This window comes from Pinus tabuliformis, chromosome 3_1 (assembly GCF_031772625.1).
Source record: "Pinus tabuliformis cultivar Carrire ecotype Pingquan chromosome 3_1, CPIR1, whole genome shotgun sequence".
Taxonomy (NCBI): domain Eukaryota; kingdom Viridiplantae; phylum Streptophyta; class Pinopsida; order Pinales; family Pinaceae; genus Pinus; species Pinus tabuliformis.
Window position 1 is genome coordinate 466,736,237 of NC_142301.1, and position 18,822 is coordinate 466,755,058.

An 18,822-nucleotide genomic window follows, 5' to 3' on the forward strand; every position below is an offset into this window, starting at 1 on the left:
AAGAAGAAAAACCTCCTTCACTTTTTGCACAGGTGTCATGGTTTTAGAGAAATGTCAAAATTACAATCGCCGGATCCAAGGCGGTTGGCCAAGGCACAAAAAAGGAAAAAGAAGACCAATCCTCTCCGTATCTTGGCTGAGGCTTCACTCAAGGATCATGGCACTCATTAGCCTAGCCACAGCTCAAATCCCAAAAAATTCTGAAAATTTTGGGTAATTTTGACAATTTTTGGAAATTTACAGGTTTTGGCTCCTCAACGGGTCTCACCCCCGGTGAGACCCTTTGTCATGGCAGCTCCTTTTTGCAAAAACTCAACATTTCTAGATTTTTCATGCAAAGTTACATATTCCTATGGATGGACTTGAGTTTTTATGGAATTTTGGGCCTCCAAAAGGTCAAAGTACATGCAAAATTTGACTTTCTGCCCCTTTTTTGAGTTGCAGAAACCAGTCTTGGGAGAATTAAGTTTGGGCAGAGCCAATGACCTCCAAAGCCAAAAATTCCAGTTGGGTTGGAAAGTAGACTCATAGACCTTTCCAACGAGCTATCCTGCACCCAATTCTGACACCTGCAAGTGCCTCAAACAGAGCTCCAAAGGGGCGCGACCCGTTGAGTAGATTTTGCCAGAATTGACTTGTTCAGCCCAGAAAACGCAGATTTGACTCTTTTTGACTTTTTAAGGTTAATGATGGTCCTCTTGGATGTAATTGTGACACTTTTTAGATACTTTTACTCTTGTTTAACACTTCTAGAAGATTCATTCATGTAAAGGGTAAAAATTGAATGTATGAACTGGTTTCCAAGTTTATAGAGGCAAGTTGTTTTGACTGCCTATTTTCTAGTGTCTAGTTTAGAAGTTGTTGAAACAGCTCCTAGGATAGTGAGCTCGACCCATGGAGGCAGGGAAAGAGGTTAGATCATCTATATTATGTACTTTCTTGCTCATTTTCATGGTTGGACTCTTGAGGGAGAAGCTATCGTTGTATTATTCACTGTATCTCTGCAATTTTTGGCTAAGGAAGACCAGGGTTTTGCAGTCCTCTTTGGGATTCTTGTGGATTCATGTGTTGATGGTGTGTTTCTCAATGTTCTTGTAAGTGTGTTTATGTGATCATCTCCTTTCTTTCCTTCTGCATATTAAACAAAGGAAGTGTTAAAGTAAGAATTCATGCTTGCCATGCTCTGCTTTTAAATTTGTTTAATTTCTATGTTTTCTACTGTTTAAGGAGAATTCAAAGTATTATTTGCTCTCCTTATCTCCTCACCGGTCTTTTCCATCCACTCACCTCAGTCAAAGACATCAATACGGTCTCCTACCTCGCCCCAAAGAACCCCCTACAGAAACTGTGTCCAATCCCCGCACCCAAAATTGCAATTCCTCAATTTGCCACCAAAAACCCAAAAACCCCAAATCAACCTTTTTAATCAGTTTACTAGCCTAATATCAGTGTTACCTTGTTGGTCATCTCATCCCATTGAAGATCTGCCGAGATTGACCGGAGAGAGCCTTCTCCTGCCCCGTAGGGCTAGCTACGAGGCTAAATGGTTTGATGTAGCCTTGAGGTTTACCTTTTCTCAACCTGAGGTGAAATTTCAAGCGCTAACATACTGGCGACCATACTGGGGAAGAACAAACTTGTTTGTGGATTGATGTGTTATTTCATAAGTCTTAGACGGAGCCTGAAGTTACGCCAGGTAGCCTTCGAAAACGCTCTTGTTTTACATCAGCGCAAGTAGATAAACGCTGCTTCAATCAATCTCCGTGAGCTTGTGAAAACAACACTTCGATTGCATTTTACCCTAGTACATGTATCGAGTTCAGATCTTATTGTTGATAGTGGACAACGATCAGACACTGACAAGGCTGAAATCTTTCACTGGCGACTCCTTCACTGAAAACTCCAAAGATCAATGCTTCATGGTGACTTCACTGCAGAGAGATCAGTAGCTGTGAGCTTTTCAAGATGGATCGGGTCGCAAGAAGATATGCTCCCTTGAGCCGAGATCATATCCCTGGTTTTCCAAATAAAATTCCAAAGGTAGATTGGTCAAGGAATCTGCCTATATTTAATGATGATGGTAAGAAGGATGCTGCTTTACATCTAGTTAGATTTCATATGCATATTCGCAAGTTGAAGGTGGATTTTCCTGAAGATTGCTTGATGAAGATATTCCTGGCCACTCTGGAAGGTGAAGCCCAATCATGGTATGAAAGTTTGCCGCCTGCTTGTATTTACTGTTTAAAGGATTTTCATGCTATGTTCATTGAAAGATATAAGTACTCTTATCCATCATTGAATTTAGTTCAAGACTGTTGCAAGCATGCTTATAGTTTTATTGAAAGCCTTGAGAAGTTTTATGAAGATGATAATTTCATGGATGAAGAGATCATGCAAGCCCTGTATGAAAAGCCGTTTCAGCAGCATAAAGAAAACTTAGAGAATTCCCATCAAGATGATCAGGACATTTTGCAGCAGAATCAAGATCAGCAGGTTGAAGATGGTCATATGGCTATAATTGATGAAAGAGAAGAGCTTGTTTCAGATCTGCCTACAGAAGAAGACAGCGTGCAAGATAACCAAGATTCAATTTTAGAATGTAATGCAGTCAACTCAGCTATTTCAGATCAAAATTCAGATCATGGTGACCAAGAATACCTTGTGCCGAATCCTGAAAAGGAGAGTTTTGTTGTTGAGATCATGGACAAAGTTCTTGATCCAAATGTCCTTATGCCATCAGAACAGAGCCTGCATGAGGAGGTAATTCAGCCAGCTCATGAACAACAAGATGAGATCTTTGTTCAAGTAAGTGAAAACTCTTCTTTCAATCATAATTTGGATAGTTTGATTGCCATGTCATATGAAGATGATCAATAATGTTTCCAAGTTTCAGAAGATCAAGACTGTCATTCAGATTTTTCATGTTTTGAAATGTTATTTCAAGAAGACAAGACTTGTTTGAGCAAAGGGAAACAGAAAGTCTTATCTCCTTTGTCTGAAGAGGAGATAGATCAGCTTTTGAAAGGTCATGCTACAACCCAAGCTAAAGCAAATCGGCAGTGTGCACATGGTCACGAAAGTGTTGGTGAAACTTCTTCCTCTTTTGAAAATGATGACAGTCTTGTAATTAGTTTTATAGATCAGCAAACAGATAATATTTTCTTTCATGAAGATGATGAGGCTGTCATGTTTGATGATCTTGAGGATTGTTTTATGTTTAAGAATTACCTAGACCATGAAATTGAGGAATATAAGCTTGAGAGAGACAATATGTCAAAATTTCTCACGGTCAAGGAATTTACAGCCAACACTCATATGGCAGAAGCTTATACTTCTCTGTGCTTTCCTATCAATCAGCAACCCACTGTTCTTTCAGATCAGAATGAAGCGAGTACTTATATTTTTGCAGCCGAATCTCCAAACAAGATAGTGCTTCAGGATTATCAAGATCCCTTTGGCATTCTTCTGCAAGCATTACAAAAGATAAATGTTTCCTGGTTCATTATCATAAGCTTTGGTTTCAGTGGTTATTTTGAGTTGCCTACAGGTTCATCGTTTCGCCTGCTCGAGATAAGCGAGAGCAGAAATTTGGTATGTAGCCATCTGCTGGATTGGTTACATTGGAAAGCTCATTATACATGATTGTACATATTTCATTAGTATGCAGGTAGTTGTCATCATGATTTCAAATCTTGATGGACTACTGCCCTTCAAAAAGCTTTGTAAAGTTTTGTTTTAAGTCGGTCATGAGTCATTTGTGTTTGGTCTGTTGAGTGAGTTTTTCAAGTTATTTCAATTTTCCATCGAGTCGGTTTGAGTCAAGGTCCAGTTAAGTTTCAGTCAGTTTTTAGTCAAGTTTTCATTCAATAAATGAGTCAAAGTCTTGTGTCGTTTGCCGAAATAATCACTCCATTGCCCAATGATTGAAAAGCACTGGTCTGCTCTCCCAGAGGTCAAAGGTTCTTGGCACCTCCAAGGAGCTACCATCCCCATTGGAGCCAATGTTAGTGTCAGTCTTTCCAGCCTTCCTCCAGTGATCAAACATGCTCTTACAAAGTTATTTTGAAGTGTCAAGGTCAAATTTTGTCATTTCAGTGAGTCTTCAAGCAAAATTTGGTCACTAGCAATTAGGTCTAGGGTTTGCTTTTACTCTTTTCAAAGTTGCCCAAATGTCAGTCTATGTCATCATTCAGCTGAGTGTATTATCATTCAGAGGGTTTTCATCATCATATCAGGTTCCATTGGGTCATTTTACACCTTGTTCATGCTTCAGTTGCGTCTAGGTAGGGTCATTTCCCTCTCCTAGGGTATTGAAGCCAATTTCTCTTAGACAGTCAAATCATCGGCAAAACTTGTTTCCTGATGTTCATACACCTTCCCCTATCCTTAAAGTACCTTACCAAATGCTTCCCATCACTGAGATCCCCCTAATTCCTCATTTTTGCACAAACCCTAGTTTCTAGCTACAACCTGGCAATTTTCTAGGTTTGGCCTGTGTTTTGCCCTTTTCGACCCCTTCCCCTCACTCAATCTCTGAGATTCCACTTTCCCCTGCTTCCTAACATCCCTCCCTACTTCCAAAAATTTCCCCAAGAATTTAGAAGCCCCCTATCCCCTTCATTTCGCTCCATTTCGAGAAAATTCCTTGTTCCACACATCGGGATAAGTTTCACTCAAATGATGTTCCAGAGCAATAAAAGATGAATTTTGGAAAACTGAGAGAGGTTTTTGTCCACAACATGCCAAAGAAGAAAAACCTCCTTCACGTTTTTCACAGGTGTCATGGTTTTAGAGAAATGTCAAAATTACAATCGCCGGATCCAAGGCGGTTGGCCAAGGCACAAAAAAGGAAAAAGAAGACCAATCCTCTCTGTATCTTGGCTGAGGCTTCACTCAAGGATCATGGCACTCATTAGCCTAGCCACAGCTCAAATCCCAAAAAATTCTGAAAATTTTGGGTAATTTTGACAATTTTTGGAAATTTACAGGTTTTGGCTCCTCAACGGGTCTCACCCCCGGTGAGACCCTTTGTCATGGCAGCTCCTTTTTGCAAAAACTCAGCATTTCTAGATTTTTCATGCAAAGTTACATATGCCTATGGATGGACTTGAGTTTTTATGGAATTTTGGGCCTCCAAAAGGTCAAAATACATGCAAAATTTGACTTTCTGCCCCTTTTTTGAGTTGCAGAAACCAGTCTTTGGAGAATTAAGTTTTGACAAGGCCAATGACCTCCAAATCCAAAAATTCCAGTTGGGTTGGAAGGTAGACTCACATACCTTTCCAACGAGCTATCCTACACCCAATTCTGACACCTGCAAGTGCCTCAAACAGAGCTCCAAAGGGGCGCGACCCGTTGAGCAGGGGGGCGCGACCCGTTGAGCAGATTTTGCCAGAATTGACTTGTTCAGCCCAGAAAACGCAGATTTGACTCTTTTTGACTTTTTGAGGTTAATGATGGTCCTCTTGGATGTAATTGTGACACTTCTTAGATACTTTTACTCTTGTTTAACACTTCTAGAAGATTCATTCATGTAAAGGGTAAAAATTGAATGTATGAACTGGTTTCCAAGTTTATAGAGGCAAGTTGTTTTGACTGCCTATTTTCTAGTGTCTAGTTTAGAAGTTGTTGAAACAGCTCCTAGGATAGTGAGCTCGACCCATGGAGGCAGGGAGAGAGGTTAGATCATCTATATTATGTACTTTCTTGCTCATTTTCATGGTTGGACTCTTGAGGGAGAAGCTATCATTGTATTATTCACTGTATCTCTGCAATTTTTGGCTAAGGAAGACCAGGGTTTTGCAGTCCTCTTTGGGATTCTTGTGGATTCATGTGTTGATGGTGTGTTTCTCAATGTTCTTGTAAGTGTGTTTATGTGATCATCTTCTTTCTTTCCTTCTGCATATTAAACAAAGGAAGTGTTAAAGTAAGAATTCATGCTTGCCATGCTCTGCTTTTAAATTTGTTTAATTTCTATGTTTTCTACTGTTTAAGGAGAATTCAAAGTATTATTTTCTCTCCTTAGCTCCTCACCGGTCTTTTCCATCCACTCACCTCAGTCAAAGACATCAATACGGTCTCCTACCTCGCCCCAAAGAACCCCCTGCAGAAACTGTGTCCAATCCCCGCACCCAAAATTGCAATTCCTCAATTTGCCACCAAAAACCCAAAAACCCCAAATCAACCTTTTTAATCAGTTTACTAGCCTAATATCAGTGTTACCTTGTTGGTCATCTCATCCCATTGAATATCTGCCGAGATTGACCGGAGAGAGCCTTCTCCTGCCCCGTAGGGCTAGCTACGAGGCTAAATGGTTTGATGTAGCCTTGAGGTTTACCTTTTCTCAGCCTGAGGTGAAATTTCAAGCGCTAACACTAGGGGTGTCATATGAATGAGTTAGGAGAAATGAGTTTGGATGTTGTGCAACAAAGTAATATTATCCAACACCAACATGTTGAGTGGCATGATAGATTCGTTAAAAATAAGGTGTCTCAAAAGGGTGATTGGGCTTTGTTGTATGATTCCAGATTTAAATATTTGAAGGAGAAGCCTTGTACCAGGTCACTAGGTCATTATAAAGTGGATGCAGTCTTCGACAACATCCTTGCTTGCTAATGGATATCATTTTTTTCTGTATCATAAGCCAACTTATAAGAATGCATTTATTAACATTGTCTTAGATGCATAGCTTGAAGTTGTTGGGCGGAGGGAAAAGATTCCTTTGCCAATAGTCATTTAATTTATTTCCTCTATTCAAAAATAAATAAATAAATAAATCAATATAATAAATCAATAACAAACAAAAATTTCTAATGGTGAAAACCCCTTTGGGGCATGGTTAGCCAAAATGGTCACTGAAAACCAGCTTGTTGGTGGTCAAAACATTCTTTCTTCTTGCAATTGTAGCCTTCTAATATTTTTGTTATTTCACCTATAACTAGTTTGTTGTTGAAGATTAGAGTGTTGACACCGAAAATCAAAATTGTTGTTGATATATAACATTGATTATTGTTGCTCATACAAAATAGATGTACCTATCGACCATTAGATGTTCCTATTGATACAGACTAGATGCACTTATACCTATTGATCATTACAAGTTTTTGCTACAGATCATATGTACATGTACCTATTAATAATTAGTGTACATGTACCTATTAAGCACTACAAGCTATTACTGAGACACACAACATGTACCTATTTTTAATAGTGAAATCATGGTTTCCGTTAATGATTTTGTGTTATTACAACTGACTTTGTTGACACACTTCCTACCTGTATTGTTGTGACTACATTGATAGAATTCGCAAAGGACTATTGCCACAAACTTACTGCTACACATTTCTAGCTGAGTCGACATTACCTTCATAGTCACCACGTCAACATGATTGGTAAGCCCACAACAAGTAAAATTCTATCATTAACTTACATTTTTGTAATTAAGGATGGTGTGACCCTTTTGTTACACTGGGCAACGACTACCTTCATCTCCAAGTTGGGTGGATGGAGTCATATCATACTATTGTACGATGCATCATCATTGCCCTAATTTGGCATATAGACAATCGAATCTCACATTCATAACCTTATTTATCACCCTGCTACTATTACTCCAATGAGACTTGATGTGACTATTTTGAAATCCTTCCGAACCAATCACACCACCTTCTAATAATGGCATGAAAAAAATCCTACTAACACCCTACCATAACCAAAAATTGTTAATTCTAGCGAGCTTAGTCTCCTCCTTTGAGTAGGAATTTATATGAACAGGTGTTTTACCTATAATAATTTCTTTCACAATCATAGCCATGAGTGGAGCAATTTTCCAGCTTGAACCAAACTCCATTGATGCATTGAGGGATTATTTGAGAGCTTATGTGATATTCCAAGCTACAGGTTGGCTAGCATATTTTAATAGGTTGCAAGGGTTTAACAAATAAATTGCATTATAATTTGCACAAAATTTGAATGCACAAGGTTCAATGGTAAAGGGAGTACAAAGAGCCATTACAAAAGATGTTATTGCTAGAGTAACAACCTTACCACACACAGATGTGCTATTTTAGCAAGAAAATTGCAGTCCCAATGGCCAAGGATACATTTTTACAAGAAGGTGAGGAGATAAAGCATAAGGAGAGAGGATTATATAGAACTTCACTTATGCACCCCTCGGAAGACGTATCCTATTTTATTCAAAAGTTCATAACCTATGAGGGGTGGTTTGGAATCACTTTTAACAACCATTTCTAGCTACTAGCACACATGTGTAAATTCTAAGCAATTAATTAACATGCCCTACTAACTTTTGAAATCATTGCAATAGACGGTCGATGGTGTTTGAAATTCCAAACACCTGGAAACATGTGTGATGAATCATGGGTTGATTAAAATTATTATTATTGATTCATTGGAACAATAGGGGAGTAGATGGGAAAGGTTGTTGATCACTATAAGAGTACGAACTCAAGAAGAAGTAGAAGAGAGTGAGTTTGAGAAGCAAGATGAAAATGCTAAAATAGAAAAAGCAAGGCCTAGTAGAAGGAGTGTTTCCCTTACTGAAACACCTATTTAAAACCCTCAGGAACACGCCCCTGCTATAACTTCTCCTACTGATACACTAGTAAAATAATCCTGCACTTAAAAAGAAATGCATGTTGAAACACCAGTGGATGTTACCAGTGAACAATTTAAAAGTTTTGAATATGGAGCATGTCCTATCAAGGAAGAATGGCCCCTGCAAAAGGGATTAAAGAAAGATCATTGAAGAAATCTACGGGAGGAAAATTTCCAAGGAAATGATCAAAATTATTGTCAATCCATCATATAGTCCATTATTTTGGATCCTCGCTATTACAGAAGAATTCAAAAAGTTAGAGGGGTAGGTCAGCAAGCACAAGGAAGAGGAACCCATGAAAAAACAAGATAATAACTCCCCACCTAGTAAGTCTGAGTTTGATCTTTTGTCTCAGTAAGTCAATGATTTAAGAAAAGAAAATAAAAATTTAAGAAATCAACTTGCTATGCTTAGGGGAAATTTTCAATTTAAGAAACAATTAGGGTTAGAAACCCTACCTAAGGTAGTGGAAATGATGAATGCACCCCCCGAGACCAGTAAAGCTAGGAAACCATTATGTAAAATATGCGGGGAAATTATTGAAGAAGTTGGTTATGTAACGGAGGAAATCCACAATCCTATGATTGTTTCAATAAGAATCCAAGTAGAAGTTGAAGTGGAGAGTATGAAATTTCAAGTTGCACTAGAAAAACCTGCTAAATATGTTGTTGTCACAAAAAAACCAACAGTTGAAGCAGAGCAACCTAAGGAGTTTCAGGTTGCACCACAAGAAACTACTAAAGATGTTGTTGTCACACAAGAACCGGTACTTGAAGTAGAACATCCTAAGGGGAATAAAATATTTGATCCACACGGACCTACCAACAATGTTATTTTTATACAAGAACCAGTGGTTGAGGTAGTTTCATCATAGGAGAAATAAAATTAATTGAAAAATGGGAGAATTTTCAAGAATCTATTGAAGACATTGTTGTTAAAACAATGGAGACAATACAACCTGATCATTTGAATTCATTGTTTTTACTTCCTGAATTTAGTAAATGGAGACGACTAGTAGTCTCTTCATAAAGAGTGATTCCTTTAACTAAACATAAGAAAATTTTCCATGATCTTAAGGAGGCTTGGGCTGAAGAGCTAGTACATCAAAGATTAAAGTATGATAAGATCAAGGGAGAGAGAAAGAAGGAAAAGATGCAAGTGCAAGAACTACAGGAAGAAGTTCAATTATTATAGGAAGACAAAGAACATATGTATGACCTTGCACAAAGTGAATTGAGATGCAAGAGACCTTCTCCTTTCTATCCTTTGTTCTTACAAGAAAAACGCTTTCTCTTTAGATTAACAATAGTAAAGGAGAAAAGACCATATAAAATGACTAACACCAAATCCTTCCGAGATACATTTCAGCAAGTCAGTTTTGTAGAAAAACATTTGTTGTGCAAGTTTCATCTGCATCAGTTTACTTGCTTTGGAGGAAAATGTTTTAAGTTTTCACCTTATGTAGGAGACATCTAGCTCAGATCCTTCACCCATTTTATGTAGAATTAGATTAGTTGGAAAGTTTCCCATGACATTGTAACAACAAACTTAGAAGAAAAGCATTTATATATTTGAAATGGCCAGGTTTTGTTGATGAAGTATGAAGAGAATATAACAAACTTTACAAACTCTGAATGGAAGGGATAAGGTGGTGGAAATTAGAAATAAGGTCCTAGAGCATTGTTCTAGAAGGATTGAGTTGATGAGACAAGATGCACCAGATGGGAGTAATTTAAGGTGGCAAGTTCGTGATAAAAAAAGTTGAAAAATGACAACCCTTATTGCTTCGATAATTTTGTTCATGCACACTCTAGGATTCCTAAGTATTTAGACTATATTAGGAAATGTATGCACAATTGGCTTGGGCTAAGATTCATATTCTCATTGATTTGGCTCCCTGTATTCAAGTATCATCATTTGTATTAGCTAATGCTAGAAAATGCAGACATGTGGTGGCTAGACTTGATCATAACTTGTGGTTACATAAATTTCATACATGATATATAAATAACCTAATTGTTTTCTAAACTGTACTCACAACACATATTAAAGGTTGAGTGAAGAGGTTTGAGGACATGTAGTTGCTTTAGTTACGGGGGATGTTGCGACGTGGAATTGCCACTCTTTTTGCATTCATTTTTTCCATCTTTCTCACCATTCATGCCTTGATAGTCACATGTTGTTTCTCTATTAATCACCTTTTGACCAATGTATACCTCTCTTTTATGTCACCTTAATTTATTCAATTTTGCTTGTATTTTGATAAGAAGTTGATTGGTGGGTGGTTTCATTAACAAGATTAATAAGGGGTTGTTTCAAGTTAATTTAACTTGCTGGAATGTTGTTGCTAGTATAGCATGTTGTTTCTCCAGATTTTGTGCTACCAATATTCTAGAACTAGACCTTGTTAATACTATTGCTATGGTGATGATATTCTGTCTTTCAAATGCTTTGTTTCTTCAATGATGTTTATGAGAGTCAACGCGGGTTTTCACTCAGTCGTGGTCATCCTAAACCATCATGCAAGAAAAGAAAACCACCTTTCTATAACACAACCAACTTGGATGGGACAGTTAGGGATCCACAATTGTTAACCTCTCACTATTCAAAGATACTATTACAATGTTGTTTATTTAGAGAGAATTGGTTGTAATTTGTTATGTAAGGTTCCTGATTTGGGCAACATGAGGATTGAGAGATTCTCATAGTCGACTATATTTTAATGATGAGATATCGTGTAATCTATAAGACAGAAATCACTCTACTTTGTGAAAAGGGGGCATCATTGTAATTTTGTCAGAAACTATGTATCTGTAGTCCTTTTTCTAATATCAATGCAACTCTCATTATTTGTGGCTTCATATTTCTTCGCTTATTAGCTTTTGAGTTGTACATTACCAACTCCATGCTAAGGAGGAAGGGCCCTACTCTTTAGCAAAGATTCTTGCGACAGTGGGGTAGTTTAACAATGTGCTTAGTTTCCTCTTAGTTATATTTCATGGTCATTTTGTTCTTACTTTCACATATTTCCTTTATTGCATTGTAATTACTGATCTCGTTGATTTTCATAATAGTAATCTTTGTCACTTTTGTAACAACATAAGTCTCGATCCACTTGATTGTGTGTCTATGTGTTATTTGTCAATTTATAGTTATAACTTTTAGATTTTCAATTGATCTATTTTTGTGTATCTATATATTGTGATTATTTAGATTAATGAAGTGATGTTGCAGGTTGCAGTGAGTTCCCTTGTTGAATGATATGTTGAGTGAATGATTTCTAGGAGTGTTGTTTCATTTTCTACAAGAAAAATTGAGTGGTTTTATTCTATAAGAGTGTTTTCCTTTCATAATTATGTGCAATGCGTATTGGATGTTGGAGTGTAACGGTAATGATCTTGGTGTGCTGAGAATGATTACTACTTGATTTTGGTTGTGTTATAGAGAGTTTAACATTAGATAGTGCTAGTTAGCATTGTTGCTTGCATATACTTTGCATAATAACTTTGAAATAAAAAACTTACCTTGGTTGGTAATTTATGTATGAATGTAATTAATTGATCCTAATTTAAAAGCAATTAATTCGCCCAACGCCCTTTTATGGATCACAACTAGCAATTACAGGTGGCTTCGTTTTCCTTGAATAATCACAGTTGAGTCAACTTGCATTTTCAAATAGCAGCTAGTAATGATTATCCCAACTAAATCATGAAAAATTCCATTTTTTATAAGTGAATGGCAACCATTTTCATCCATTTCAAAATAAAAATAAAAGAAATATTTTATTATTATTATTAATTAAACTAAATTTACTTAAATTAAGTATTTTTGAATGAGGGAAAAATAATTCTCCCGCATAACTCTCACGAACCTTCGATCTTTTAATTTCAAATATTTCAAAATAGATGCAGAGATCACTTTATGGGGAACATAATTACAACAATATTTCAAAGTCAAAGTGAACATCATTTACCATGTTCTGAGTTTATAACTTAACCATAACCAAAAATTTCGTGAAATTTAAGTTAATAACTCATCACCAAGATACCATAAAATTCAAGCTACATTGCCAGAAGACATTTGAGAGATGCAGACTTCTGCCGTGACATCACTAAAGATTAAGCACACAGGAATCTTGATATCTGCTCCCAATTCTTATTTGCATTTCTATAACAATAGACTATTAGGATTAATTTTTTACCTACTGAAATTTGCATTAGATGGATTAGATGGAAATGCTGTTGGGGACTCCGTCAACGTTGAGGCCACCAGACTCGGATAAATCACTGGTGTTGGATTAGATGGAAATGCTGTTGGGGACTCCATGAACGTTGAGGCCACCAGACTCGGATAAATCACTGGTGTTGGGATACAGTAAGGTGTATGGAACTTGCGCAGGCCCGTGCCTGTTCTTCAGATTGGGATCATTGTTTTTGGCTATCACATTCTTCTCCAGTTGCACTAACCTTGATGAAAATCGATTGAATGCTTCCACTACTCCACCATCATCGACCCAATCTGGCGTGGATCCATGAATTTGCCCCAAATATACTTCGTGCTTTGCATGCTGTGACAAAATCTCCAAAACGGCCATGATAAGGGTGGCTTGTCTGGGAGTGGACACGGTTTTAAGGAAATATGCATTTACATCCCTCAGCATCTCAGAGTATTCTTCAGTTCCTTTCTCTGGAATAAGGCGTCTGCTCATGGTGGGAAGATTGGGCATGTAACCTCCATATGAATATTGCCCAAAGTTAACAGCTGCATGGTGAGCCGAAGCAATCCAGATGATGGTGGTGACTGCTTCAACCGCTTCTTCCCTTGTCTCCATTCTGTACCATCTGCTCGGATCGTCCTTGAGATCTCCGTGCCCAACATTTACAATCTCATTCCACCATGCCTGCAATTCCTGGTCTTTTTTTAGTGAAGCATCATCCTTGTAATATAAGGACAAGTAGTCTGAAACCCATTGTTTCAAAGTAAACCATATGTCCAGGCCGTCTACCGCGTAGGGATAGTCTTGGATCACAAGCTTGAGGCCATAGGGTGATGTAGGGTCTCGGACAGCCATTCCCCTGCATAATATTTTGCATTTAGATGTGAAATAACGGATCACAAGTGGTGATTGCAGATTTTAGGAATATCTTTAAATCTTAAGAGCTTGAATTTATGTTTGGGTAGATTCTAAGAATATTTTAGAATTTGAGGGAGAAAATAAAAGTCAAATTATTAACTTTTTCACAGTGAGTCAAATTTAAAATATTTCAAGAATCTACCATCCATATAAGTAAGTCTTATTTACCATATTATAGACCCATAAATACCCACCTCTTAATAATGTATTTGTTTTGATCCAGTGGTGGGCAGTATGCCCAATGCATTTATAGATTGATAGTATGGTAAATAAGACTTACCATCTACATAATGGTGTGCATCATGAGAGATCAATCATTTGATCTTTCTCATAACTATCAAATCAAAAATATTCCCCAAATTTGATCTTTTTCCAGAATACTCCAGTTTTAAAATATTCCAAAAATCTGCCATCCACCTAAACTTGCTCATCCTAAAAGATCAATTATTTGATTTTTCTTATAAAAATAAACTCCCAAATATTCCCGAAATTTATAACCACATAAAATGAAACTAACATTTTAATCCTTGAAAACTAACCTTTTAAGTAAATCTGCCGGCAATCCCTGCTCGTTAAACTTCCAATCTTTGTATATCTTAGATGACATCTCAGAGGAATATTTAGCAGGAGTAAAGCCTTTTTCGATAACTCCAGCTGCATTTATCAAGCTCTGACGAGCAGCTTGATTGATGTCCATTGTATTAAGATAATGAGGTACCAGTAATTTGTAGAGCGGATGCATTCTGCTCAGTTGTCTGTGAGTAGCTATAATGAAAGGCTCCATAACCGCGTGAGTTCTCAGCCTGCCATCAATTAAAAAAAGGCAAAGCTCAATATAATAGTTCTATAGGTATCTGATGGATTAGGGCTACTGTAGTTTTCTCATGGATTACCAATGGCTGATCAGTTGATGATAACCGGAATCATTGACACGGGCATGAGCTCTTGCCAGTTGCCATAAGGCTCCTTCTTCTGTTCCATCCTCACCAGGAGTGTAGACGTTTCTAACAGCTTTGCCATCAGCAGTGGGAGGCAAACACAATTCGATGGCGACAGGCTTCAGCTCTCCATCGTCTGTGAGGAAGAAAAGTGTGCGACTGGCATATGATTTAATCTCGTCTGAAATCTTATTGATGCGCTCAGCATAGAGCATGTATGGATCGTAGTAGTCCATGATAAAAAGCCTTTTGGATGCTACAGCCTGTATTGTATTAAAGTCTATTAAAAATTGTTACAGTATTAATTTCAACCATAGAAACACACCAGAAAAGGATAATACACAAACAGGAAAAAATAACAATAAGGGAAGGATGAGGAAAACTGTCGGTAAACCTGTGATAGAGAGAGGCCATCCAAGAATTTTTTAATGTGTTGTTCTGTGATCGTGCTCTTCTGCGGACCGTAAACATTTGGGTCCAAGCTGCTGGATGGAGGAAATGTCTGTCACACGTAAAATTTTACTGTTTAAACAAAAGACCTGAAAGAACATAGGCCTGTTTCTATGAGTTCTCTGAAACATTTAAAGATCCATTCAGAGGCAGATTGAAACCTTTGGAAGGCGATGCATCAAAAGGTTACGTTTTCAACTTTTTTTGGTTAGATTTAATTGAAATTCAAAACTAATTGTAAATTTTAGACAGGAGAAGAGCCCAATTACAAAACAAAAGCTAAATCAGATTTTATAATATTTATAAAACTTTTACAATCTTAATTAAATTTAAGAGCAAAATCAAATGGAGTTGTTTTTAGTGTGATTTTTTGGACTTTCAACTGGAAATCTAATTCTACAATATTTTTAAAATCTACCGTATAATTAAATTCAGAACAAAAATTAGATTCTGCCATATTTTTAAACTCTACAATAGAGAGTTGTAATCTACCTGCTAGTTGAATTAAAAAAAAAAAAAAAAAATCAAATTTTGTAATGTTTGTAGTATCTATAATTTACTAGTTAAAATTAACTGAAATCTATAATCAAATTAAATTCAAAGCCAAGTCAAATTTTACAATAATTTAAAAATCTACAATGGAATAGAATTAAATTAAAGTGAGTAAAACTATAATTTGCATTCCAATAACTTCCGTGGTTGCATAAATAACTTCCGTGATTCCATAAATAGTTAAGATAAGTTAAATAACTTCTCTGGTTAAGATAAGTTAAATCTAGGTACCAGGGAAAGAGAAGATAAAGAAAAAGATATAGTTACTGGGAAAGAGAAAACGAAGAAAAAAATACAGTTATGAGGGGAAAGAGAAGATGAAGAAAATAATACAATAGGGAAGTAAGATAAGATAAAATAAAATAAGTTAAATCGAGAAGTAAGATGAGATAAGATAAGTTAAATCTAATCTAGTTACCTATCCAGACAAGATAAAGAAAAAAATCAAATTATACTATTAAAAAAATCAAGAATATGAAACCCAAGAAGCAGAGGGACGTAATTAAATTACCTCTAAGCACTGAATCACCAGAGGATTCACCCCCGCAAGCGCCTGGCGTGCAAATTCTCGATCCGTCTTCCACGCGAGTTCATTGACTATGGCAGAAATTATTCACTTTAGCCATTGATTTTTTTTTTTTGAATCCCAGTGCTAAAGAGTTAAATTGAGTGCAAAACCAAAATAGAATCTCACCTGCCAGGACTTGTGGTTTCAAAAAGTTGATCAGTGGATTGTCTTCAGTGGCTTCCACTATTCCCTGCACAATCTGCAGGGGACTCGGCTTGTCGCCAAGGTTCTTCCTGGAATTAAAAGGACTTTTGAAGCCCCGAACGTAGAGGTGTTCGATTTGTTCGAACGTTTCGAACGCAGCTTCAAATAAATCCTCAATGGTAGGGGCAATCATGTTGGCAAAAGCCATGACGGCGTGAGCTCCGAAATCCGAGAAATCTGTATGAGGAAACCTCTCGTCCGGTGGAATGTAGTTCACGTTTGGAAAACTGACTCGGCTTTCACATCTGGGATCTGCGTGGAAGTTTAATGCACACTGTCATGCACATAGCAAAACTAATGACAATTGTGGAAAGAAGCAGAGGGTTAAATGTTATACCAGTTTTGGTTGGTGGGCGGCCCGTCCTACACCTTCTGGGATATGGGAATTCTTTGGATCCACCCAGCACTTCCCTTGCCAGCTCTGGACTACTATCTGGTTCCCCGATATCATTGTAAACGTCATAATCGTAAATTCGATCCGATACTTTCCTCTCTCCCGTTCCATCTCCTCGCAGTTCCACCATATCTTTCTCCCTCAACTTCTTCAGACCTGCTGGCGTTGCGTCGGGCAGGTAGCTCTGGTCATGGACAAACTCAACATTAATCCACCCCGTGTGACTGGAACCGAAGACCTTGGGCTATAAAACGATTAAATGTACCAGAAATTCTTGATATGCCATACCTTATTAGAGAAGAAAATACGATCGCTCTTGCTGACGTGATAAGGGGATACCCAGGAGTTGCATTTAAAGCGCAGTTTACCTTGACCAGGGATATCAAGAGTTAGAGATTTCAGAAAGAACTCACGTGAGTGAGTGTTCTTTATCAAGAATGCTCCCGGAAGTCCCAGATTAGCTTTCCAGTTGAATGTGATCTGGTGGTGTGTATCGCCAGCAATGGGTCCATCTAACGGCTTCCACTCTAAAATGGATGCTTCACCAACAGTTTTACCCACTCCAGTTTCTGCCAGAAATAACATTAGAATTGAACAAACCTGTCTGAATTTGAATCTGATACATACCCCTTCAAGGTATCTAGATTTCACAGATTAACATAGAAACAGTAATAAAACAGGCATGTAGATTTTATTTTACTGAAGCTTAAAGCATTAGCAATGTATATAATTGATATATGATTAGTAAAAGAAGATAGACATCGATTTGTAATAAATATCAAAACATACTTAATTTAGATAATTTAAATAGAAATAAGTATTTATTTATAAAATTAAGTTAAAACATTAGATTAATATATAATCTAAATAAAAACATTAAGGCAACAATGTAAATTAAATGATTAATAAAAACCCATAATATATAATCATTCATAATAAATATGGAAATCCTACATCTATATCTAAATTACAACTAGATTTAGTGAAAATTTGCCATAACCTAACATATCAATATCTACGTTACAAAAATGAGCAGAAATAAGACACGGAGCCAGCGTTAGATCGAATCCTGCGGTACAAAACGACATAGGAATTGACTGAACAAAAATTCATGAATTGATTTACCTGGATCCACCTCTTGGCTGCTGACCAGCTGGAGGTAAACTCTGTTGCCCAACAACTCAGATGCTTCATCGGCAATACTTGCAGCGTAATCCGTGATGTTGAAAAGAGATACTTTTTGCAGTATCACTTCTCCATGAATCGTTTGGTCCACGCCCACTTTAGAAGAGGCATCTTTCACAAAGATGTCCTTTATGTTAAAGGCAAAACTTCTGAAATCGCCTCTCCTCTGCTTCGAAAGCATCTGCTTCAAATCGTCTGAGAATTGTGCGTGGCTCCTCCATGAAGAGCCAGTGCCAGTGCCAGTGGGGCAAGCATGGAACTGGCAAAAACCAACTTGGTTTTGTCTGTAACTCCCTATGCAGCTGGGAATCGAGTTGGGAATCCCTAACAGAATCTTGGCATCCATTTTCTTCACAGGCCACTTCTTTACTGGGTTTCACCCGGCTTTTGTGTGTTGTGGCTATGGGCGTTAAGGCCTATTTGTAGACCATGTCCAGGCTCTGTGCAAGCCTTATCCGATCGTTTTCTGAGGATTTTCACGTTTTATTTGCCTCGTTATTCTGGAATCCGGCACATTGTGATCATGTTACCTGCCAAGAGGAATTTCGGCCAAGCATCATCTAATACTGACAAAGCATCATCCAATACTGACATTAAAAACTCGTTTTTACATGGTGATTTTTTTCCTTTCGCGCCGAAGATCAGTGGGACCAGAAAAGGAAATTGAAGTGGACATGGATCATCACATTAAATGTTTTTTGAATTTCCTTTTTCTGTTAATGTGTTTTTCGTAGTCTCATATGTTATGTTTTTAGAATTTGTTTTTCGTAGTCTCATATC

General features: G+C 37.3%; 1 protein-coding gene across 1 annotated transcript; it reads right to left on the bottom strand.

The window, feature by feature from the left end:
- Positions 1-12,609: 12,609 nt before the first annotated feature.
- Positions 12,610-18,543, bottom strand: LOC149187780 (linoleate 9S-lipoxygenase-like). Its single transcript, XM_089411466.1, has 9 exons — positions 17,983-18,543; positions 17,146-17,426; positions 16,801-17,041; positions 16,386-16,715; positions 16,203-16,288; positions 15,084-15,191; positions 14,645-14,952; positions 14,291-14,554; positions 12,610-13,692 (listed from the first exon to the last, which is right to left on the bottom strand). The coding sequence occupies exons 1-9, from the start codon at positions 18,386-18,388 to the stop codon at positions 12,915-12,917; spliced, it is 2,802 nt and encodes a 933-aa protein (XP_089267592.1). The 5' UTR covers positions 18,389-18,543; the 3' UTR covers positions 12,610-12,914.
- Positions 18,544-18,822: the final 279 nt, after the last annotated feature.

What these genes read in the sequence shown, in the direction of transcription:
- LOC149187780 (XM_089411466.1), bottom strand. Translation starts at nt 18,388, where the DNA reads ATGGATGCCAAGATTCTGTTAGGGATTCCCAACTCGATTCCCAGCTGC. An exon ending in CAGCCAAGAGGTGGATCCAG is followed by an intron (nt 17,427 to 17,982) that starts GTAAATCAATTC and finishes TATTTCTGGCAG; the next exon opens with AAACTGGAGTGGGTAAAACT. An exon ending in TGGTGATTCAGTGCTTAGAG is followed by an intron (nt 15,192 to 16,202) that starts GTAATTTAATTA and finishes TACGTGTGACAG; the next exon opens with ACATTTCCTCCATCCAGCAG.